Below are 24,582 nucleotides of genomic sequence, written 5' to 3' on the forward strand. Positions count from 1 at the left end.
GATTAATCACTTGAATGTCTTACGAAGGCTCTGGTCAGGACTGTAACACAATCTCTGTCTGTTTTGTTTGTGTGTTTTTTTAAACCAGCTCTCTATATTGAAAGTAATTCACTAAATTAAAAAATGAGATGCCAAACATAATACTAGTAGCCTTCTTTGCATGTCCAGAATCAGACTGTCATTATTTGTCTGCGTGAAATATTTCAAAATACATCCTGACCTGTGGTCATTCTTACACATTAGGCAACTTACATGAACATTTGGCTAAATTTGTCTCTCTTCTCACTGAGTCTAAAACAACTTATTTTCCTTCTCGAAAATATGGAAATTAATGATATAATGATATGATACACGGGAAGTATTTGGGAAGGTGTAATGTACACAAGGTGGTTAAATATTATGTAACTGTGAGAAAATCAGGCCCACAAACTTCACACCGGTCAGATGTTGTCCAGGGGAGGAGTCCGCTTTATAAAAGTCAGGGTGACAATCGGTGCCATTCTGCCAGTTACTCATGATGCTGACGCTGGGGATTTTGATTGCTGTTGCTTTGTTTCTAGAGACGGCCTCTGGGGCCTCTGTAAGTGTTACACAAAATATGTATTTTTCATGTTTACAGGATTTTTTGTCATCTTGTTGTGCAAAGACTATTTAGCTACAAACGTATGAACATTTTTTTTCCTTAATCTCATTGTGCTTTATCTCTTTAGCTTGGTGTGGTGAAGACCGAGGGAGGGAAGGTTGAGGGAAAATCGAAGAAACTGGGATCAGGCCGATCCATGGATATCTTCTTGGGGATTCCCTTTGCTGATCCTCCTGGAACATTTGAGAAACCAAGGCCTCACCGTGGTTGGGATGGTAGGTAGACTGATTGAGTTTCTCATCAGTCTGTAGCTGTTATCTCTGAAACTCTCAGCAGCGTTTTCTGTATGTCTCCTGTTAACTTTAATCAGTCAATAGAAAATTACTTTTACTACTTGCAAAGGTAGGCAAGCTAAGACCTGCACTGTGTGAAGTAACATACATAATGTATCCTGATATTTTTTCAAATGTAATATTCAACTCTTTTAATGTGTTTCTGGTCAGGTATTCTACAGGCCAAAGACTACAAGCCCAGATGCCTTCAGTTGAACCTTGTGATGACCGATTCCATCGGCAGTACAGACTGCCTGTACCTTAACATCTGGGTTCCTCATGGCAGCTCAGGTAAAAACAGAAATGCACAAAAGTTTATTTTAGTGCTGGGCAACGATTAAATTTTTAAAATTGTGATCGCATGAATTGCATGATTCTCTGCGAGAACCCGCAGGAAAAGGCCACAGGTCGGACTCAAACCCAGGCCCACTGCTTTCCAGCCATACACCTGCTCACCCACTGAGCTAAACCGGCACCCATAGCACTGCTATATGAGAAGTGCACATCTCATATAGCGGATTTGCTATATGAGTTAGCAACGTTGCTATCAGTTAGCAACGTCTTTGAAGAAATAAGGTGCTTTTTAACAGCACTATTTCCGTAACACAGTAGTAGTTAAAACACTTCTTGTCGATCTCAACATAAACATGAATCTAATCAGATCCAACATAGAATCACGAGCATAACTTTATAACAGGCACCTTTTGATCAACAGCAAGTTAACATTTATAAATATGTTGATTTTTTTCAGGTACCACCATAAACATTTTCTGTTGTCAGGGAGATGTTCAAGATCATTTACTGAGTCATTCCACGAGAATAGCTAAAATTGGACTTGGATATTTTCACATTTTTTACCAAAATGTATTATTTATATGTATATCCCACATCATTAAGGATATATTTAACTATCAGAAAAATGTATTTTCCCATCTCAGGCATTAGTTTTCTTTTATTATTGATCATATTTTTAAGATGTAGTGACTGTAATTCTTCAACCCTGTTATGGACATTTTGGAGGCTCTCTGAATATTATCATAAAATGTATTTCTAAAGAAATCAATATGTTTACATTAGTTAGATGTCCCCCATACTAATTCAATAATTTTACATAGAAAAATGACATAAAATCACACATTTTTACCCTTTTAAATCCTGAAATGTAACTAATGAGTGAAAGCAATCTTTTCATTTTTCATCAAAAATTTAGTTTAACTAAGAATTGTAATCTAAATCAATGATCAGATGATAGCGCTCAATATTTTAGACAGAAATCAGCAAACATTAAATTATTTTTTCAACATTTTAAGAAAATTATATATGAAAATGTAGGTGTGACGGGGTTGAGACTAGCATAACAGGGTTGAAGATGGTAACAGGGTTGAAGAGACAAATACAGCTTTACATATAAACAGTTGTTTACTCTTAAATTCAATGTACAGGGCTTTCCATTAGCATTATATCTCACTTTGTAACCATAGGAAGGACACCAGATACAAATTACCGTAGAATCAAGTTTTATTAATCTCAAGTAAAAACAACCACAACAGCACATTAACAACTAGCAAACATTGTGAAGTGAATTGCTCAAATGTAACATAATGCGTGTGTGTGTGTGTGTGTGTGTGTCTAGGCATAAGAGAGCCTCATGAGGTGTGCTAAAAGTCACCTCATCCTTGCTCCGATAACATACAATTAAACTTGATGAACTGGTTGAACTAATAACAATAATAATCAGTTAACGATTTCAATGTGTCTGTCTGTATCAGTGCCTGTGTCCATGTCAGAGTGTTTTTGCATGTGTGTGCCTGCATCAGTGTGTCTGTATATAATCATGAATGTGACGGTTGTTTTATGAATTCATCTTGTGAGTCGGTTCCACACCTCTTTCAAGACTTCCACATGGCGCTTTGTCACAGCCCGTGGGGGTGGAATGAGTTCAAGGACATCATCAAACAGGTACCAGAGGATATCATCCTTATGCGGCCAGAAGAATCGGTTTAACCCAACACGATGCATGCATTTGACCTGGACTTGTGTTGTTTGTATGTTTAGAATGATATCTGGATATAAATCATCATCATATCTGAGAATACACCATTTACCAATCAGCTCTGGACTTTCCCACTGGATTTCTTTTTCTGGATTCCCCCGACTGCCTGTCTGTGATACAGCCGTTTCTATCTTCTGGCCAAAAGTGAAACACTTGGTGTTGCAGCACTTGCCTCAAAAAAATTCCAAGAACCAGCCTTGAATCCTCTTCTGTCCAGTTCTGTAGTGAAAAGGTAGAAGTTTCCTCGTTGTTTGTATTGCATACAGGGTCCGTCGCTTAAAAAGTGCAGCACAGACACTTGTGGATGTTGGCCTTGAAGGTAATCTAGCACAGGATTTAGGTGCTGCCATATTGCTGGAGGGCCTTTATGTCTACTGGGAGAGATGGTGCTAAAGCTCACAGGCTCTGAGAGTCCACCAACATACAACACACCAGTATGAAGGGTGGCCTGCTGATGTGAAGCCCCAAAGTGGACCGCCTGAACTTGAGAACTGTATTTACAGCTGTAGTTTTCTTAGAAGTCAACATGTATCAAAGCCTCGTCCCCTGACATGTTGTTCTTCAGCTCACGGCAGAAGGCATACTGCTGCTTGATATTACAGTGATGCATTTTAAATTTCTTTACAAAGCTCTGGAAGAGCTCAATGAGGTCCTCTTGTGTGCCCTCCACAGATTTCTTGACTGTCACCTTGACAGTTGCCTTTTCTCCCTTTTTGTCTATCTCCTTTTCCTCTATCACCCACTGGGTAAATGATGTGGTTGCGGTGCTGTTGTATGCACTTGTGATGTGGACAGTTTTGTCCTTGCAATGGGCACACTCTCCATACATACAACTCTTGCTGGATGAGTTGCAGCAAACCTTCTCTATCAACTCTTCAATGTTGGCAGTCTCAATGAGTTTCAACTGACGGAGCTTCACTGCCAGAAAGCTGAGATTTTCATGCAACTTACACATGCATGTGTCACGTTCAGAGAGTGTTGGATTCACAACCCAAAAGGGGCGAAGATGACAGAAAAGGGAATAGGATATCATCTGGTCTGGGTTTTCTGCCAAAAACCTTCTGTGGATATTTTCTATCGTGTCCATCAGGAACCTCTTCTGCATTTTTAATTTGTCCTTTGTGAGTGTTTGTTTGGTTCCTGTGGTCATTCTACTCACGTCATCCCTGAGATAGAACGCCTTGATTCTTTTTTTGAAGTCTTCAGTGAACCTGCTGGTCATCTTTCTTTCAAAATTAAGACTGTCATGATGTCTAAAATTCTTGTTTGAAAACCCGAGGGAGTCACTTGCAAACTTTTGCAACCTGTATTTTTTTATAATTCTCCCTGTCGCAACTTTGGCAATCAGTTGCCTTTCTCTGTCCTTGGTGGCTTTTTTGTATTTATTCCTAATATCTTCAATGAGTGATTCATGGAAAAGTAAGGTTTTTTTTATTTGGGGGTTAACGAAGCAATTTGAAGTGAGTCGTGTTATTTTCGACTGTGGGGAATCCGAAAATTTCTTTGAACGTTGGCACCTTTTTTTGTATTTTTCTTTGCTTTTTCTTTCTTTTTCAAGTTTTTCCTGGAGTTCCGCTATTTGCCTCTTGAGTTTATTTTTTTCTGTTCTGTACTTTTTCCGAGCCACCAGACGTTGCCTATAAAATAAAGCAATAAAAGTTGATTTGGGTGTGGAAAATTATGCCGTTTCCTCCTGCCCTCCCTGTTTCTAAAATGACATTGTGAAAGTGACATAAAATGACATTTTCACTATAACACTGTTAACTACCCATTGCCCTAACCTTGAAGATCTTGGCTGTGAAGGCTGCTCTGGGTGATCTCCCTGATCAGGACTCTGTGGAGGAGTGCTAATGTTCTTGAGCACTTCTTTCCTCTCCTTGCTCCTATGGTAAGCTGCTCTCCACATTTTTCTTTTCTTATGCTGTTCTCTTTTACTCAGTTCATTAATTGCTTTCTTCTTCCCTGCCTCTACATTCTTTCTCCATCTCTCACACTTACTCTGCAGGTATCTCTCCCTTCTTTCAGGATCAGCTTTAAGGCGTTCCCGATACTTCCTTTGCCTTTCTGCTGCTGTTGTTGGTGCCATCTTACTTGCATCCTTAACATGGAACATAAATCACATTCAGCATGCATGCAGTATAAGAATGGTGATTGAATATAATAATAATTAATTTAAATAATTGGATAACTTAACAACCAAAGTATTAAAATCTCAACCCCATCACAATCTCACAACCCCGTTACAATCAAAAACATAACAGGGTTGAGTGTGACGGGGTTGAGATTTTTGCACAAACTGGCCGCTGCTCAATATAGTGAATACCAGACAGAGAGCACATGGCATGCATGAAATTCAAAATCACCATATATTCATGAACTAACAAAAAACGTTTTCATAAGTAATAGTTTTCTATCTTTTTTTCATGTTATGGTGTTGAGTCATTGAGGTTGACGACCACAATATCACAAGATAAATGACTAAAATAAAGGAAAAGATGGGAGCAACTTGCCTGTCTCTGTGGTCCTGTTGTCCAAAAGACTTCAGTGATGTCACTTCCTGATGTATATGGAATTCTGGATCACACCATTGTATTTATGGGGGTGGGATCATTTGTGTAACGGGGTTGAGGGGTTACTCAGGTACAGAAATAATTGTGATTTTAATGAATAATTAACAATTACATTTGAAAAAAACAAATATTAACAACAAAAGAGCACAAATAGATGTTTAGGTTGATATCAAAGTTTATTGACTTTTTAAAAAGTTTTATTTGGTATTTTCAATGTAAACTTTCATCAAGGCCATGAGGGACATGACAAAATAGGTGGTGTCAAATGAAAAAACTGTATTATTTCCCATAAAAAGATAAAAAATTAGTTCATTTTTTTACACTGTATTAAAGGGTACATTTTAATATATATGTAAAGCTGTTTAAATTGAAAGTTTGGCGACCAAATAGATGAAATACGCCATAAGAGGTGAGAGGGACTCAAATTGTGCCATTTTCATGGAATGACTCTACTGTCAAACGGTCAAAGGACTTTTATTCTGTGAAGTCTGTTGTTTGTTCTTGATTTCTGGTGGAGAATCTCAGTCAAACAACCCCCCCCCCCCCCCCAAAAAAAAAAAAAAACAACAAAAAAACACCTTCAGTAATCTAGATTGAGTTGACAAAATTTACTGCATTTATCTATTCCTCTAAATTGAAATTTTCTTACTCTTTGGCACTCTCTTCTGTTTTCGCTGCAGTCAGAGCATGCAAACACAGCTCCCACTGTTCATCGATATAATGTACTGCAACTCTCAGGTAATTATGGTTACCTAGTGACATCCACTAGATTCCAGAGGGAACAACAGCTAGTGCACATAATGACACGGTTGCTTTCATAGTGCTCTCCTTTTTGTACAGCTTGTGAATTCTGGTGTGTCTTGAGGGAGGCTCATACATGCCATCATTTGTTGCAGTTCTAAGAACGTTCCTCAGACCGACATCTTCCACGATAATAATTGACTTGCAGTTTGTAGCTAGCCACTTTGTTATGGCGATTGTTAGCTTCTCCTGCTTTTGTTTAACTATACTTCTCCTACAAGCTGCATCCAATGTGGTCTGCCGATCCTCCTGCCACTGTTTGTTTGAGTGGGTGTTTTGCTGGCATCAATAGCGTGTAATGCATTTAAGTGATACTTCAGACTTGAAGTACAGTGGTCCCTCGTTTATCGTGCAAGTTATGCTCTAAAAATAACCAGCGATAGGTGAAATCCATGAAGTAGTCAGCTTTATTTTTTAGTTATTATAGATGTTTTAAGGCTGTAAAACCCCTCACTACACACTTTATACACTTTTCTCAGACAGACGTGAACATTTTCACACTTTTCTCTCTTGTTTAGACACTCTCAAAGTTCAAACCTTCGTAGAAAAATAAATCAAGTATTATAGAATGAAACCAAAGATCAAACCCTGTTTAATGCACCTTATAATCCGGTGTGCCTTATGGTCCAAAAAATACAGTAACTTCTACCTTCCCTTAGCATATCCAGAAGTCCAACTTTTTGTGCGGTGGTTAGCATCTTCCTGTGCCTTTTGGGTGCTACCACAGGTGCCTTTGACGGTGCAAAAGGTTTTGTCGACACTGTTGTGTTTGTTGGGGAGATAACTTACAAACACACAGTACAGCACGTAAGAGTCACACTGCTAGCGATCGAAGATTTATGTTAATTTGACAAGCTGAACACATTCTGTACTGTACAGGAGACATGAGATTGATTGACAATGGTCTACAGTCAATGAGAATGCAGAATACAATGGGCAGGGGAAAAAAAGGACGCAAAATTGCACACACAAAAAATAATCCGTGAAACAGCGAGGCTGCAAAAGGTGAACCGCGTTATAGCGAGAGACCACTGTACTCCGATGATAAGAAAACTCAACTTTGCAGCTCTTACAAATAACTTTAGTTCTATCAACTCTGCCCTGCAGTACTGTCAAGCCCACCATAAATGATCTCATTGGTTGAGATGCATAATGTCACCCATTTCAAGCCTGCACAGATCAACATCCCATCCCTCCTGTGACCCGTGGCTTTTTATGTTCCGAGGCAGTTAGCATGGACCTTCAAAATAAAATAATTGTCGTTATTAATCAATGAATGCGTTGATGTGATAATAACACATTAACTTGCCCAGCCCTAGGTTATTTGTTTATTTTTTAATGTAAATTAGACAAAGACTAAATTTCACTAACTTTGTCCTCTAGTATCTGCCGATCTCCCTGTCATGGTTTGGATCTATGGAGGAGGCTTCCTGGTTGGAGGCTCCATGGGTGCAAACTTCCTGGATAATTACCTGTACAGCGGACAGGAGATTGCAGACAGAGGGAATGTTATTGTAGTGACGTTGGGGTACCGTGTGGGAACACTGGGCTTCCTGAGCAGTGGAGACTCTGGCTTGCCTGGTAAGTTACACACACTTTACAGAGCCTGGTACATGCTAGGTTGCCATTTATAAAAATACTTCCATTAAAGCAGTGATTCTTCTCATAAGCTGAAATATATTTGATCCTAAGGAAACTACGGTTTGTGGGATCAGCAGGCTGCCATTGCTTGGGTACACAGAAACATCCGCTCATTTGGAGGCGACCCTGGCAACATCACCATCTTTGGGGAATCTGCAGGTGGAGCTAGTGTTAGCTTCCAGGTGAAAATACATTTCCACAGATATGTATATATACACACATATATCAAAATCTTTGGTTGTTAGAACCAGTGACCATATTTGGACAAGATTATAGAGTTTTGAGCTATAAACTCACACTGGCAACTTAGTTTGCAAGGAACTGAAGAAGAGAATTCCTGCACAAACTTGTTTGCTAAAATAAAAACACTGTAAGCAGTACAGCAACATCACAGTCAACAGATCAATTTTAGTAATTTATGTTGACCTAGACCTGGTTCTCACCCATCTGCTACAGTGGTTACAATTGTTGGCTTTCTATTTGCACTGGAAACCATAAAGTTGTTGCACAAGATCAAACAATGTATTCTTCCTAACCTTCCACCCACAGACTCTCACTCCCCACAATAAAGGCATCATCAGGAGAGCCATCTCCCAGAGTGGAGTGGCACTTTGCCCCTGGGGAATCAACAAGAACCCTCGCAAGTTTGCTGAGGAGGTATATAGCAGCTTCTCTGGATATAATCACTCTTTCAGAACAAATAATAGGAATACGAAATCTGTGTAAACAGCTTTAACAATAGCACATAATTATTAATTTACACCCACTCTGCAGGTTGCTCAGAAGGTCAAGTGCCCAATTGATAACAGAATGGCTGCCTGTTTGAAGATGGCTGATCCTGAAGCCCTAACACTGGCAGGCACTATCAGTTTGTCCGCTTCACCCGATAGTAAGGATTACATTCCACACAGCCTACTTTACATTCTCATTTTAGACACGATGAAAGCTTTTCTGACAAGATTGCTCACAAAGTTCAATGGGATACAAGCAAATCCAATAGTTTAAACTATATGCTGACTAACACAGTATATATAAAACAAAGTTTGTTCTGCATATAGTACATGTTCTAATTGTCTGCATTTCTCAGACCCCATTGTCTTCAACCTGGTCCTGTCTCCTGTGATTGATGGGGACTTCTTGCCAGAAGATCCTTCCCACTTGTTCCACAATGCAGCTGAAATTGATTACATTGCTGGGGTCAATGACATGGACGGGCATATTTTCACTGCTTTAGATGTTCCGTCAATCAATTCGGATCTAATTAGCACCCCTATGTGAGTTTGAGCCATTTGATCAGTTGAAACAATAACAATGCCAACATGGATGTAACACTATATCAAACCTTAGGTGACAGTAAGGTGTTTTATCAGACCTTAATCCTCACTTTCGGATTTCAGTGACGATGTGAGGAGGCTCTTGGGAGCGTACACAAAGGAGAAGGGCGCAGTTGGTCTGAGCAATGCCTACTCCACCTATACTTCAAACTGGGGAAGCAATCCCAGCCAGAAGACCATCAAGAAAACCATTGTGGGAGTAGGAACGGACTACATCTTCCTGGTTCCTACACAGGCTGCCCTTTATCTACATGCTGACCATGCCACGTGAGAATATTATCTTGCAATACAGATGTCACAGTTTAATGAGATAATAGTGGTCTCAGTAAAATTTCATTCATATAAATAATTACAGAAATGAAAATCTAATTGTTTTTGTCAGTGGTGTAGTTATTGTCACATCAATGTTTTTTTTACCCCTCTCATTAAAGAACTGGGCGCACCTACTCCTACCTCTTCTCTGAGCCCAACCGTATGGGAGGTCTTATCATGCCCTACCCAAGCTGGATGGGAGCTGACCACGCTGACGACCTGCAGTACGTGTTTGGAAAGCCCTTCACCACACCACTTGGATACTGGCCAAGCCATCGCCGTGTCTCCGGCGCCATGATCTCCTACTGGACCAACTTTGCCAAAACTGGGTATAATTCTGTAGACACAAACGATTGTCAGAGTATCACAGAAACCAAGCAACTAAATCAAGTATTGAAATATAAATTAAGCTGCTGTATTTATGTTTTACTTTTTTCTTTTTATGTCCACAGAGATCCCAATAACGGAGGCTCAAGCGTGCCTGTTAAATGGCCAACGTTCACCAGAAGTGCACCACAGTTCCTGGAGATCCATTCTGATATGAACAACAACTACGTGCAACAGAAAATGAGGATGCCTTACGTGAATTTCTGGACCAAGATCCTGCCCAGCCTTCCCACAGTTGTTTCAGAATAAGCATCATGTGCTGTCACCTGTGGATATGTGTAGACAAGTATTGCATCACTAGCTCATAAAAAATAAATCAACAGCAGACAAAAATACTAATCTGTTGGGCTTATTTGATCATGTGTTTGGATTTACAATATGACCAGGGGTGCACATAAGCATCTGCTGTCAAAATAAAAGACGCGCACAAGATAAGAAGTTGCAACGCCTGTTTGCATACATAAGATTTTCAGGAGGAGGACAGACATTTGTTTAGAACTCTTAAAGATGTCGAAGAAGTAAGCTCCTTTACGCAATTACTTTGGTGTTCCTCCACCTCCAAAGAAATGTCAGAAGGAGTCTGAACTGCAAAAGAAGCGCGTACTCTCGGAAAACTGGTTGCAGGAGGTGAGCTGGCTTCAAACAAATGATGAACGCACAGAGTTTTGGTGCAGAATATGCAGTGAAAATCCCACTCTAGCAGACAAAAACAGTGGTTATCGTTCCCACCAACTTGTACCCGAGTATACACACTATCTCACTCTCTCACTCTGTCTCTCTCTCACACAGACACACACTGTGTAAATGCAAAAATTGTATAGTACAGGAATAATCAACAGTATTAACTGTATCATTCCGGTGCCATGAACAGCAATCTCAAACGGAAGTCGGGTGAAGTCCATTAACTTCAGGTCTTCACTGTGGTCACTGTACCAAACCAGCACACTAATGAATAGAATTCCTCATTCAATAACTATTTCTAATGGACCAGCTTCTCGATATATCCTACATACATCAGTCCTTCCAAAAAATACAAACTATTGTTGAATCTGAATGTCATCTTTCTGGCTTTGCACTCAGCAAAGTAATTGACAACATTACTCAAGTCCAAATTTCTAGTGGTATACTTATCTTGCACTCTTTTGTCCTGTATGTAAATGTAATTTATAACTGCGCCAACAAACTACTTCATGATCCATTCACCAAAAAACGAATTGTTTCATAGTTGATGTCAAGAGGTTCATTGGGCAGTTAGGAAGTACTTTTGCTGTGTGCAAAAAATGTATTTCAGTGTTTGCTATTATCCATACACACACACAATAGCAGCCCCTCTCGCTCAGTTTTTGCATTTGCGCTCGCTCGCAATGTGTTGCTTGCGCTCAACATTTCTGCCTGTGCGCGCTCAACTCTTTCTGTACACCGTTATATTTGTGCCACAAAACCAGCCAATCACAGACTTGGATGCAAAAAAAATCTGATTGGCTGTTTTGGTCTCCAATCAGCTCAAAATGACAAAATGCAATATCCCAGAATCCATTTCGTCCAAAACTCAAACGAGGCAGTCGCGGAGGAACACAGAGTGGCGGAGTTTGAAATATTACTCTTTCTGGGTCACAAAATAAACTTTTAAAATATTTTCATGTGAGAATGGTGCTGTGTAAACTTCAAATATCTGTTCGATTTATCCAGACATCACATATTTGCAAAAGTGCTCTAATGTTGTTACTGTTTTGAAGAAACAGTAACAATAACTTAAAAAATAGCTTTATTTACCTGCATGGCTCAAGGACAGTCGCCAGCTTTTGGAGTTTTATCAGCTCTGATGGAGTTAGAATGACTAGCTTGTGCTTTTGTTTGTCTAAAGCAGCAAAAACCGCCTCTTGATTCTTTAGTAGACGAGAAACCCTATCCCGCGTTGAATTCCACTGTGTGGAAACATCCTGTATGAGTGGCTCTTTCTGTTACCCCAGTCTGTTTGCTCCTGGTGTCGTTCCTCCATATTAGCAGTGTTGTCTGTAATGCATCTAATTTTGCTTGCTTTTCAGTGTCATAAAGCTGTTGAATTTTTACTTGAAATTGTCCTTTGGCACGGCAGCTGGAAAGTTGGATCACCTGATGCTAACTGTAGCATATTTTCTAACACCCAATCTTCTACCACTGATAGTGATCTCAAAGTTTTCACATTAATTACCACCTCATAAAATATATGGCTCTTAAAGTACCACCCTTATGACCGACATTAAAGTATAAACACCATATACAGTTTACACAAGACAAATTTATTTCTTATATGTATGTTATTTATTTTAATGTCATAAACCAGATGTGACAAGTGATAATAATAACTATACTACATTAAATCTGTTTAATGATCTATTTAATATGAACAAGCCCCTAAAAAAAGGCAGTGATCACTGTCGGCCTCTCTTAGTTTTTATTACTACTGTTTATTTTAAAGCTCAGTTTTTAAAACCTTACGATGTAACTACAGCCCAGCCCATGCAGCAGTATATTAATGACTAACCTCGCATTGTGGATGGATTGCCTCAGATGTTCTCCTGGCTGAAGTTTGGTCCCTTTACATCATCCCGACATGCGATTGCATTTGTCCCTAACCATCGGGAACCCTCGCGTTAACTTTTATCAAGTGGAAGAAAGTTAGTGTTCATCCTCCATCCTCTGTCTTCATTTGTATCGGAAATGATAGCAGAGCTGTAGGTTTTAATTTTTCAGAAATACCTCAATCAGAACATCGTATATTATTTAAACTTACATTTTTGGGGGGATACTTCCTGCGTACCACTAGAGTGAGCCCATGTACCACCAGTGGTAGCATTCCACAGTTTAAGAACCACGGATCCAGAACAATCCATTTTGCAAGAGAATTTGTAAGTTTGTCCGATGTTGACTTACTAATTTTGGTCCTGAAGCCAGTCATTTCATTAAGTTTGGGCTGCTGACAATTTTTGTTGGTACTTGAACTGGGACTGCTAGCACTAACAGCTCCCACAGTTTCTGTGCTCGCTGCAACATGTTTTGGATTTAGATGGTACCGTAAGGTTGAAGTGCGTCTGTTGTATGCAAACAAAACCACGCTTTTATCAAGGGTTCGGTCGGGTAGTCTTTTGAAATGAAATTTCAATCGGAAATTTCCGATATCCGATCCAGTAATTTAGGTCAGTATCGGACGGATACGTAATATCGGATCGGTCCATCTCTATCACAAATATTAGATCTTGAAACCACATTATCAAAACAGAGATATTTTTTTTCTTTTAGGTATAACAGTTACATAATTGGCAAAATACACTATTCTGTGTTTTACCTGTCCCTTTCTCTCCTACACTACTGATAACTATTGCGCTCTCCCAGAGTCAGTGACCTAGTGGATACGGTACTTCCAGAATGAATGAACTAGACATGACAGGAAAACAAAAAAAACCCATGGTAATGCGTACCGTATTTTTCGTACCATAAGGCACACCAGACTATAAGGCACATTAAGCGAAACAAAACAATCAGATAAGTCAAACTTTACTCAACTCATTCTTCTTGCTTCCTCCACTTCCGCCCTATTGATTCATTAATGTTGAATTCTCTTGCAGCTGCTCTATTCCCATGTTGTTGCAGTATATTAATACTGCAACAACATGGGAATGTTGTTGCAGTAACCTCGTATTGTGGATGGCTTATCTCAGTTGTTCTCCCGACTGAAGTTTGGTCTGTTTACAGCATCTTACCATGCAACTGCATTTGTCCCTAACTATCGGGAACCCTTGGAACTTGGAAAAAAGTTAGCGTTCATCCTCCAGCTTTACTGTTTAGCTGGGTCGCTAGCGATCACCTAGCACATCATTATATACCAGCTAGACCAACTTCAGTAACCCTACAAACATCACTGGTGTTTAGTTTTCTGTCTTCATTTATGTTGGAAGTGATATCAGGGCTGTACGTTTTAATTTTTTCCAAAATCTCTCAGTCTGAATATGGTATTTCATGTTTAGGTGGAAACTAGCGAGCTAACTTCCTGCTAACTTCTTACTCCGTTAAATTTAATAAATTCTGTTTTCATGGATGCCTGGCCTGTTAAACTTAATTGTTACACCTGGTAAAGCAGCAACGGTGATCATTTTATTAAAGTTTAAAGAATTTAGATGGTTTTTAACTCTCAGTGATGCTGCAGTGTTCGTTTGACTTTGGGACCTGAAACAGACGGAGTTTTGGACCCAGATTACTCCGGAGGCTCCTGACTACGATAGCCGTAATGCTCCGTAGTGGGGTGCGATACTGCATATTTTGGTATCGAGCTGATACCAAGTAAATACGGACCTGTATCGCCGATACCAATACCAATACTTTTCAATAAATAAGGTGGGTGTGTTATTGAATTGCTAAATCTCAATTAATTTTCATGACCTTCAGTGTTTTTTGTGTTTCCTTTTTATTATTAAATAGTTAAAACCCAGGACATAATTAAGACAAAGTTTATAATAAAATAGAAAATGCTCTATTATTGTGACGGGGCGTGGCCTGCGATGCCACTGCAGGTGAGAAATACTCACCTGTACGGCATCTACAATCACGCCTTGCAGGCTTAAAACCTGTTTAAACTCAACTGAGAGCTAAAACTCAGCAGAGGTTTCAAAGCTGTGTGCTGGTGACTGGATATCAGCCGCTGATAAAGTGGGTTTGCCTATAAAGTGCTCTGTAGGGAAACAAGAGCCAGCAGCTCTGCGCTTAGGAAACAAACCATATTTACTTATCTGGTGCAGAATAATGCGCTGACATTCCGTTATATGGAGCACCGGCTGCCCAGTTAAACTGTGACTATCACCAGGTAAGGTGGGCATGTAACTTGAATTAACAGCAGGTGTTAAACAGCTGATAGGTATGCAGGTAAACTGAGGGCCCGTTGAGCTGATCGCTGGTGTCCTGAGAAAAAGTTCTTAAGCTCGTTATTTATGTTACAGAGACACAAGACCAGGCGGAAAGAGATGATTGTTCGGTGAAAATGAGAATCTGCGAATGCAACATGTGGAACACGGACAGTGGAATATTTAAGCAAGCCGGTTAACGTATATTTTTTAAAAAAAAAAACAGTTCAGATGGAACACCGGGGATGTGAGCTCGGCACACTTTGTCAGCAGAGCTAGTGACATCTCCGAAAACATCGGAGCACTTATGCAAACATGTTCTATGTTGACAAACTGACCAAACGTGAAGATTACGCCACTACGTTTGTGGCTAAAACAATATTAAAAGTGTATTCGGTGACAGAAAAATTGGATATTTTAAAACTTTAGGCCACCACTATTGCTACCTGTGATTTGAAATGCATTCTGGGATACCTGGCAGCCCCAAGTCCACACCAGCAATCGATTATCTCGACCTGTCTTGACTTACTTTACAAGGCAACCAATCAGATGTTAGAGAAGCTGCTGTGACAGCGTTAACCCCGCCCCCTGAGTTTGATGGGTGAGGCTGACAGATAAAATTATTTCAGGGTGAGAGCTGAATGGGATAACAGCTCAAGTAACTAGTGATGGGATTTCCGGCTCTTTCAGTTCGGCTCACTAAAAAGAGCCGGCTCTTTCGGCTCCGAACCGGCTCTTCAGGTTGTTTTGTTGCTTTAATTAATTTATTATTAACAATAATATAAAATCATGCACAAAAGGAATTACTAACGTAAAAAAAAGTGGTTTTATTTATATATGTTTATATATATATATATATATAGATATATGCGGTGGCCCCTAGAGACAAAACACGTACAAACTCCAAAACACATTTCTAGCATGAACTGAACTTCCAAAGCAGAGCTACTAGATCACTTAAATTACACAATTGAAAGCATGTGTGTATTGTTTGTGTATTTATACACAGGCACTATACATTCAAATAATTTAAAAAAATGTTCATTTACCTGTTACTACCACACACCAAATACGGTCGTTGGTACTTGCTGGCTTGTGTAGCCACTAGGTAACAAAAGCTCAACACTGCGCCCTAGCATTCTGGAGCACTTCTGTTGTCTTTTGTACGTGTTTTGAGTTTTTATGGGCTTCGGAGTCTGTACGTGTTTTGGAGTTTGTACGTGATTTGAAGTTTGTATGTTCTTTGTCTCTAGGGGCCACCGTAAATATACTTTTATTTATTCACTCCACATAAAATGTAATAAATAAATCATATAATACAAAAATCAACTATTCACATTTCAACTTTTAACTATTTAAATTTTCAGCTTTTTCCTTTTACAAATTTAAAGTGAAACAACACAAAACACTGCAAACCACAACACAATTAAATATAAATTAAAATATGAAAACAAAAAGAAGATGCATATTCTCTGTCATATGGACCTGCATGAATAAACTTTCTGAATCCTTTATCATCTGCAACTGAAAATAGTTGTGGATGATTACTATACCTATCTAATGTGACGTTGTTGTCCCTGGCTCTCTTTCTCTCCCTCCGGCTCTGTTCCTGTGCTACTGAGTGTAACTACCGCCCCTCCCCCCCTCTGCCCAGCGTAAAGCACAAGGCTCCCGTGCTGAGTGAAGCAGAAAAAAAGTGCGAGAGAGAAGCTGAGAGAAAGAAAAAAAAACCCCACGTGACGGCTCGCGATAAGGAGCCGGTGTTGTGCCAAAAAGTGATTGTCTGCCAAAAAGTGATTTCCGGTATTTGCCAAAAACTGATTGCTCGTATTTAAACTGCTATAAGTAACTTGTTGGGCTATAATATGTGAAACATATATTAAATGCATCCCTCATGGATGACATAAAGTCATATCGAGCCACAAACAACATTCGTGTAACAAGGTAGAAGCCGCAATCAGTTTTTGGCAGTGACTTTTATATAACCTTTATTTATGCAGTTAAAAAATATCATTAACATTAAAAATGTCTTTTGTAAGAAGTAGTTGGACAGCAGAAATTGCAGCAAATATTACAATAGTTCTGTAAAAATATTTTCAGCGAGGATAAAGGACCGGATTGGTTATAATGTAAGTACAATAACACAAAGCTGTAAAGATACTTGAAAAAAACAGATAATTTTTTAATTCTATATATAATCCCTTTGTAAACGCTGTTCACCGAAGTCTATTTACCAACATACATAAAGATATTACACATAAAAAATACACGGAAACATTGGAAATCAGTTTTTGGCAGGCAATCACTTTTTGGCACAACACCGGCTCGTGTCGTTCATGTCAAAGACCCGGCTCTAAGAGCCATTTTGTTCGCGAACAGGCCACAAAGTGCTATAAAAATATTATATAGTCATATTTTTTCCACTTTAAATTAGTCAGTCTTTTAAAACTACTTCTCCCTGAAATATTCATATAAAGTTTTAATTATATTTCGGGGGTTTTAACCCTTTAAATCCCAGTTTCGTCACATAAGCGCACTGTTTTTTTAGCCCCAAAAAACTTATTATCCATAAAATACATTTGAAGTAATATTCGCTTGTTATTATAATTAGGCCTTTAGATGGTCCAAAGATTGGCACCAACATTCATTTTGATCCACTTTTATTTTTTTTGCAGGAGCACATTTCAAAAAATGCACCCTTTCGTATTTCCTAAGGCCACAAAACGGCCACACACCAAAAAGTGCTATAAAAATATTATATATTTATATTTTTTTCCACTTTAAGTTAGTCAGTCTTTTAAAACTACTTCTCCCTGAAATATTCATATAAAGTTTTAATTATATTTTGGGGGGTTTAACCCTTTAAATCCCAGTTTCGTTACATGAGTGCACTGATTTTTTAGCTGAAAAAAACAAAAAACTTAAATATTTTCCATAAAATACATTTGAAGCAATATTCGATTGTTATTATAATTAGGCCTTTAGATGGACCAAAGATTGGCACCAACCATTATTCTGATCAATTACTGTTTTTTTCTAGGATCACAGTAAATGTAATATAATGGTAATCATGTTTTCACATTTTGCTTATGCTAACTGCTTATTACCACTTATTATTTACTTATTGCTTATTACCACTAAATGCATATTACATTGTTGTGTTCTAGAATAAAATTAAAAAATATGAAAATAAAAATACAAGATCACTTTGAACCAGAAAACATTTATTTTAGAACTTTAGAACGATGAACATATACTGTTTGGAATGGGGAAAGGTATGAGAGATATGAGATGTGAGAAAGAGTGAGAGATGGGGGGGGGGAGTCCTGCAGTCCTGCTCAGGTGGAGCAGTTTCTGCAGATGGTCAGGCTGTGGTCCTTGCATGCGCCCTTTTCACATTTGCAGCAGGTGGTGACAACTCTTCTTCTTTTTTCTGCGCAAAATTTGCAAAAAATTTGCATTGCCTCCTGCCCTTCGATTGCTTCGATGGCTGTAGAAAGTCCTGCAGAGGGGCCTGCAGCAGCAGCACCCTGCGCATGTTTGACTAACTCCGCTATGAGTGATGGGCGGGGAAGGCGCTCTCTCTTCGCCATCTGCGGTTTAACTAATGTTTCTCCAACCTCCTTGATATACAACCTCCTCCTGTATGATTTGCCCTGCTGCCAGGCTGGGTCAACTGCGGTCCACAAGACGTAACCGTTGTAAAGTGAGACGTCAATGACAAGGTGGAAAAGGGCCAACGGCCACCGACTCGTTTGCCTCCTACACGAGTAGGTGCCAACCGCTTAATAAAAAAACAAAAACAAACATTAAACCTACGTATATTTTACACAAGAATATATGAGCAAGAATGAATAAATTTGTGCGTAACTGATGCATAATGACACCTACCTGATCAAGTTTGTCGACACCTCCCTTGAATTTGTTATAATCCTTTATGATTTGGGGCTTTCTCTTCGGGTCATCACTTACGCCTGGGGTGCGGTGTTTTGTGCTCAATAGGAGGACATTTCTGCCGCGGCGGGGGATGTAAGACACGACTGTGTGCGTCATGGTAAAGGCGAAAATGGAGGAAAACACCTCTCCCTGCCTTGTCTGGAGCAGTTGTGGCGGAAGCTCGGGTTTGTTTTTTCTAATGGTGCCAACCAGGGTCATTTTTCTCCTGAGCAGCTCTTCTGACAGAGGAAAGGAAGTGAAAAAGTTGTCACATGTGATGACTTGTCCCTGGAGCCCCCTCTGTCAGTTCCAGAATGACCCGCTTCCCCTGGTTGACCTCAGCGCGTTCCCCAGCAGCTTTGCCTGTGTAGAGCTGCAGTCTCCAGGCGTATGACGTCACAGACTGCCCATATGACCACTGACCATACTTCGCTGGCTTTTTGGGCATATACAGCCTGAAACCGCACCTCCCTTTGAACGGAACAAGTTGTTCATCCACACAAATGTCCCGGTCTGGGCAGAACATCATCTCGAGGCGGTGGGTCCACATATCCCAGATTTTACGAAATGTAGTAAATTTGTCACCACGGTGTCTTGGTCTGGAAAGTTTAGCATCAAATCGCAGAGCCCTGCTGATTTGATGAAATCTTTTCTGGGACATGGTAGCTCGAAAAACAATCCGCCCGGATTTCTCACTCCAGACTGAGCGTAGATTCCTTTTTAGAACGGTAAATACCGACAAGAATCAGTAGTCCCACATAAGCGCGCAGTTCGTTTGTGTCCACATCTCTCCAGTCTGCGATTGTGCGTCTCCCTTGGAGATTGGTCATTGACGCAATATGCAGCATAATTTCATCGGTAACAAACAGTGAAAAGCTGGATTGTGGGTCACTGATGCGAGCGGTGGCATAATGAGTAGGTCCGGTGTGTCCAGTGGCTGCTGGAACATAGCGTCTCGGCGTGTGTAGGAGACCACTTAATTCCGTTTTTAGAAATCCACCCTGCTGGTGCTTCCTCCGTCTCTCTGCTCTCATTTTCAGATGACTCTGCTCCACATGAGTCGGAACCGGACTCCAGCTCCTCCGTTTCCTCCTCCGATGAAATCTCCGCATCATCCCCAGAATCCTCGGCGGATGACGAGGAGCTATCCTCACACTCGGGGTCCAGGATCATTTTCAAAGCTTCCTCTGTGTTGTAGTGTCTTGCCATTGTGAAAATGACTACTCTCGTGCTACTGCTCATTCTTATAACCACGGCTTTAGTGCAGCTGCATAAACAACCTGAGCTTGCAGACAAAATAAAGTCTAATTTGGCTTTGGGTCTTAGTGTTATATTTGATTTGTTTGGATTGCAGTGTGGACTTCAAAGGAGAAAAAACGTTTGAAATTAGACACACACTCTTTTATTCTCAGGTTAGACACACACACACCTTTATTTTTTTTAACACACACACACATCGATTCGATTCCGATTCATTCACAAGGTCCCAAATCGATTTGATCCACGATTTGATTCAATTCGATTGATTCAATTTAAATCTGGGAAATTTTGCCTCAGACAGTCAGAAATATTATAATTCAGATCAGTACATTTACATATTTTTGTATCTGTAAAAAGGAAGCTGACACTAGCAAGACTTTATCAAAGGTGTAAGCGTCACAGCAGATGTCTTTGTGTCAAAGTAGCTGAAGATAAAACACAGAAAAACATGAAGGTGATTTTCCTGGCCTGGGATTTTATAAAAATATTCTGCAGTACATCAAAAACGAAAGAAAACCATTAATCAACATATGAACATTACCTGATGCTGCTGAAGTGAAGCAGAGCAAAGTTACAGAGGTTTTATTAGAGACACGGCTAAGCGTTTTGCGTAATTTTAAAAAGTTAAATTTGTTCAGAAGCCTATTGAACAGCAGAAATTAGGCTTTCTTTTCGGAAGTAAGTAAAAGGAAAAAAACAGCGGCCGACAGCGCTGTAAACAACGGTAGACTTGTGCGTAACAAGCAAGCGAATAATGCAGAAAACAGATTTTTAGACGGGAAACTGTTTTTGAAGTATACAGAGAAAGCGAGAGAGAGAGAGCAGTGCATGAAGTGTGATTTTATCGTGGTGGAAGCAAAACAGCAAAAGTAAGAGGGTGTCAGGGCTCTGTGTGCGGGCAGGCGGAGAGGAGGATCCAAGCGCAGGACTCGAACACAGAATTGAAAATCAAAACCTCAGCTTTATTGCTGACATGAAAACCAAACGTGAAGTGACTACAAAAACCAAAGACACACAGGCATAATCTGAGGGTACGACACGACACCGAGCACGGGAAAACACAGGGCTTAAATACACAGGGTAGTAATGAGGGAATGGGCAACAGAAGGGAGACACAGCTGGGAGAGATCAGGGCTAACGAGACGGGGGGAACCAAGCTGCACACACTAACATAAGACACAGACTTTCACAATAAAACAGGAAACATGAATTACAAAACAAGAACGCAGACTTGACACAGAGACAAAATAACATGGAATACATACATGGAACTAAAACAATACATGAAACCACAAATCCTTAAGCACGGATAAACAGAAACAAGAAACTAATAATAATCATCATTATCACTACAAGAGAATAAGAAAACAATCCATGAAGCAGAATTAAACCAAAACATAATAAACTCAAAATACTGGGTCCAACGGACCCAGAACCGTGACAGAGGGAATTCATGATGATGTTTTTGTGAAGCGTAGTTTGGATCTTCTTTTGCTGCTGATTTGGTCAATAATGTTTGGAGAGAGATAAAACTAACAGCTTTAGGCTACGTCCACACGTACCCGGGTATTTTTGAAAACGCAGATTTTTCTATGCGTTTGCACCTTTCGTCCACACGTAAACGGCGTTTTCGGTCACTGAAAACAGAGATTTTTAAAAACTCCAGCCAGGGTGGATATTTTTGAAAACTCCGTTTTTGCATTTACGTGTGGACGAGAAAAACGCAGAAAACGCAGCGTCAAAGGTGTGCACCTTTTTTGACGTCACACTGTGCGCCACGTTATTGTTTCGGTAAAATGAATTTCTACAATACTATTACTGTTAATTGTACTCTCTGCAGTGTTTAAATGCTTACATATACACACACAGTTACTGTCCCGTAGTGATGGGTCGTTCGCGAACGAAATGGCTCTTAGAGCCGACTCTTTGAAGTGAACGACGCGAGCCGGCTCCTTATTGGGAGCCGTGAGGTTTTTTTTGTTTTTTTTTTTCTTTCTCTCACCCTCTCTCTCGCCCTTTTTTCCGCTAAACTCCGCACGCGCGGCCTGTACCTTGCGCTGGGCAGAGGGGGGAGGGGCGTAAGTTACACTTGCAGTAGCACAGGACCAGAGCCAGAGAGAAAGAGAGCAAGGGACAACAACGTCACATTAGAAAGGTATAGTAATCATCCACTATTTTCAGTTGCAGATGATAAAGGATTCAGAAATCATGCAGGCCCATATGACAGAGAATGTGCATCTTCTTTTTGTTTTAATATTTTAATATATATTTAATTGTGTTGTGGTTTGCAGTGTTTTGTGTTGTTTCACGTTAAATTTATTTAAAAGGAAAAAGCTGAAAATTTAAATAGTTAAAAGTTTAAAATGTAAATAGTTGTTCTTTGTATTATATGATTTATTTATTACATTTTATGTGGAGTGAATAAATAAAGTATATTTATGGTGGCCCTTAGAGACAAAGCACGTACAAACTCCAAAACACGTAAAAACTCCAAAACGCGTAAAAACTCAGACGCACTTACAAACCCCGAAGCATGTACAAACTCCAAAACACGTAAAAACTCAGAAGCACGTACAAACTCCAAAACACGTAAAAACTCAGAAGCACGTACAAACTCCAAAACACGTAAAAACTAAGAAGCACGTACAAACTCAGAATCACGTACAAAAGACAACAGAAGTGCTCCAGGATGCTAGGGTGCAGTGTTGAGCTTTTGTTACCTAGTGGCTACACAAGCCAGGAAGTATCAACAACCGGATTTGGTGTGTGGTAATAACAGGTAAATGAATTTTATTTTTAAATTATTTGAATAAATATGAGTGCTTGGCTATAAATACACAAACAATACGCACATGCTTTCAATTGTGTAATTTAAGTGATCTGGGTAGCTCTGTTTTGGAAGTTCAGTTAACGCTAGAAATGTGTTTTGGAGTTTGTACGTGCTTTTTGGAGTTTGTATATGCTTTAGAGTTTGTACGTGCTTTGTCTCTAGGGGCCATATATAAACATATATAAATAAAACCACTTTTTTTTACATTAGTAATTCCTTTTCTGCATAATTTTATATTATTGTTAATGATTAAATAATTAAAGCAACAAAACAACCTGAAGAGCCGGTTCGGAGCAGAAAGAGCCGGCTCTTTTTAGTGAGCCGAGCCGAAAGAGCCGGATCTCTAAAAAGAGCCGGAAATCCCATCACTACTGTCCCTCCACACATTTGACTCGGTTCTGCTTCTATGCCCCAGCTTTGTTTACTTTTTCCCACCGAGGCTTCTAGACTTCTGATTGGCCAACATTTCTACACGGATAGGAATATAGCGCCACTTGCTGCTTTGGCATGTTCCTAGCAGCATTTTCCTTCGTTTCTGACTTTTACGTGTGGACGGGATTTTAAAAAAAATGAAAACGGAAAATGTCCGTTTTCAAAAATACCTGTGTAGGTGTGGACATAGCCTTAGAATCACCGCAAAAAGGGCGTAAACACAAAGTGCAGACCCGCCGAAACATCAGAATCAGTGAGCTATTGGCTTTCAGCCCCGACTGTGTCCGTGCCGTCTGGTGAGAAAGCCACATCTCACTGTTTCTGATCCGTCTGCGGTCCGAGCTTTGTGTTTACATCTTTGTGCAGAATCTGTGTACCTGCTCTAATTTACCGTTTTAGCTGTTTGGTGGTTCTTGAAATTTTGTGAGGGTTAACCTGAGATTCTGGTGTTTTGGCAAAATAAATTAATATTAAAAAAAATCGATTCAGGATTTTAATGAATCGATATCACGTTATCCAAGCCAGAATCGATTTTAATCGATAAATCGATTATCAAAACCCACCCCTAATTGATAGCAACATTTGAGCAGAAAGACACTGCTGTAAATGTGGGATTTTCCAGCAGGCGTTAAATGTGAAACAATGTCGCCACCTGGTGGACATGTGAAAAAATTACAATTTTAAGGCCCGGGCTCCAAAGTGTCACCGTCACTTAGAGGACTGCATTAACTTTAGTTAAAATAATCGTGCAATGAAAAACAGCGTTTATAATGGTTTTCGATGGGGCAAAAATCGACCACTAGGAACAATAGAGGATGTGTTTCTGTAGCTTAGCCACTGAAGCTAATTTAAGGAAGTCAGACTGAAATTTTAAAATAAAATTTTAAAAAAACTTTTTTTTTTAGAAAATTTGGCTATATTCCATTCAACACAGTGCAAATGGCTTGGATTTGAAAAATGCAAAAGCCACAAAATGGTCCCAGGAATTCTTAAAAACCGGATTTCACAGTCGCTCACTTCCGGCCTACCTGGCTTTCGGAGGACCTGGCCCACTTAGACCGCAAAGGCCAGGTGCTCAGGTGGATGCAGCTTCTGAATTTGGGCAGTCCCGCTGTTTCCGGCTGGACAATAATAACGGTGACATTTGACTTACTTTATCCAATAAATAAAAACTGTAAAATTCAAGTTTTTGGTATATATACCCAGATAGCAAGGAAACATTGAAACAACGTTTAGT

General features: G+C 39.7%; 1 protein-coding gene and 1 pseudogene across 2 annotated transcripts; one reads left to right on the plus strand and one right to left on the minus strand.

Annotated features, from left to right (window-relative positions):
- Positions 1–446: 446 nt before the first annotated feature.
- Positions 447–10,348, plus strand: LOC146514610 (bile salt-activated lipase-like). Its single transcript, XM_085166888.1, has 11 exons — positions 447–580; positions 711–858; positions 1,087–1,206; positions 7,723–7,920; positions 8,032–8,162; positions 8,530–8,637; positions 8,755–8,869; positions 9,068–9,254; positions 9,378–9,581; positions 9,746–9,955; positions 10,079–10,348. The coding sequence occupies exons 1-11, from the start codon at positions 515–517 to the stop codon at positions 10,260–10,262; spliced, it is 1,671 nt and encodes a 556-aa protein (XP_085023014.1). The 5' UTR covers positions 447–514; the 3' UTR covers positions 10,263–10,348.
- Positions 3,096–5,637, minus strand: LOC146514611 (uncharacterized; annotated as a pseudogene). Its single transcript, XR_014875239.1, has 2 exons — positions 4,750–5,637; positions 3,096–4,605 (listed from the first exon to the last, which is right to left on the minus strand). The product of XR_014875239.1 is annotated as an uncharacterized LOC146514611 (transcript).
- Positions 10,349–24,582: the final 14,234 nt, after the last annotated feature.

Source organism: Neolamprologus multifasciatus, chromosome 7 (genome assembly GCF_963576455.1).
Source record: "Neolamprologus multifasciatus chromosome 7, fNeoMul1.2, whole genome shotgun sequence".
NCBI lineage: Eukaryota > Metazoa > Chordata > Actinopteri > Cichliformes > Cichlidae > Neolamprologus > Neolamprologus multifasciatus.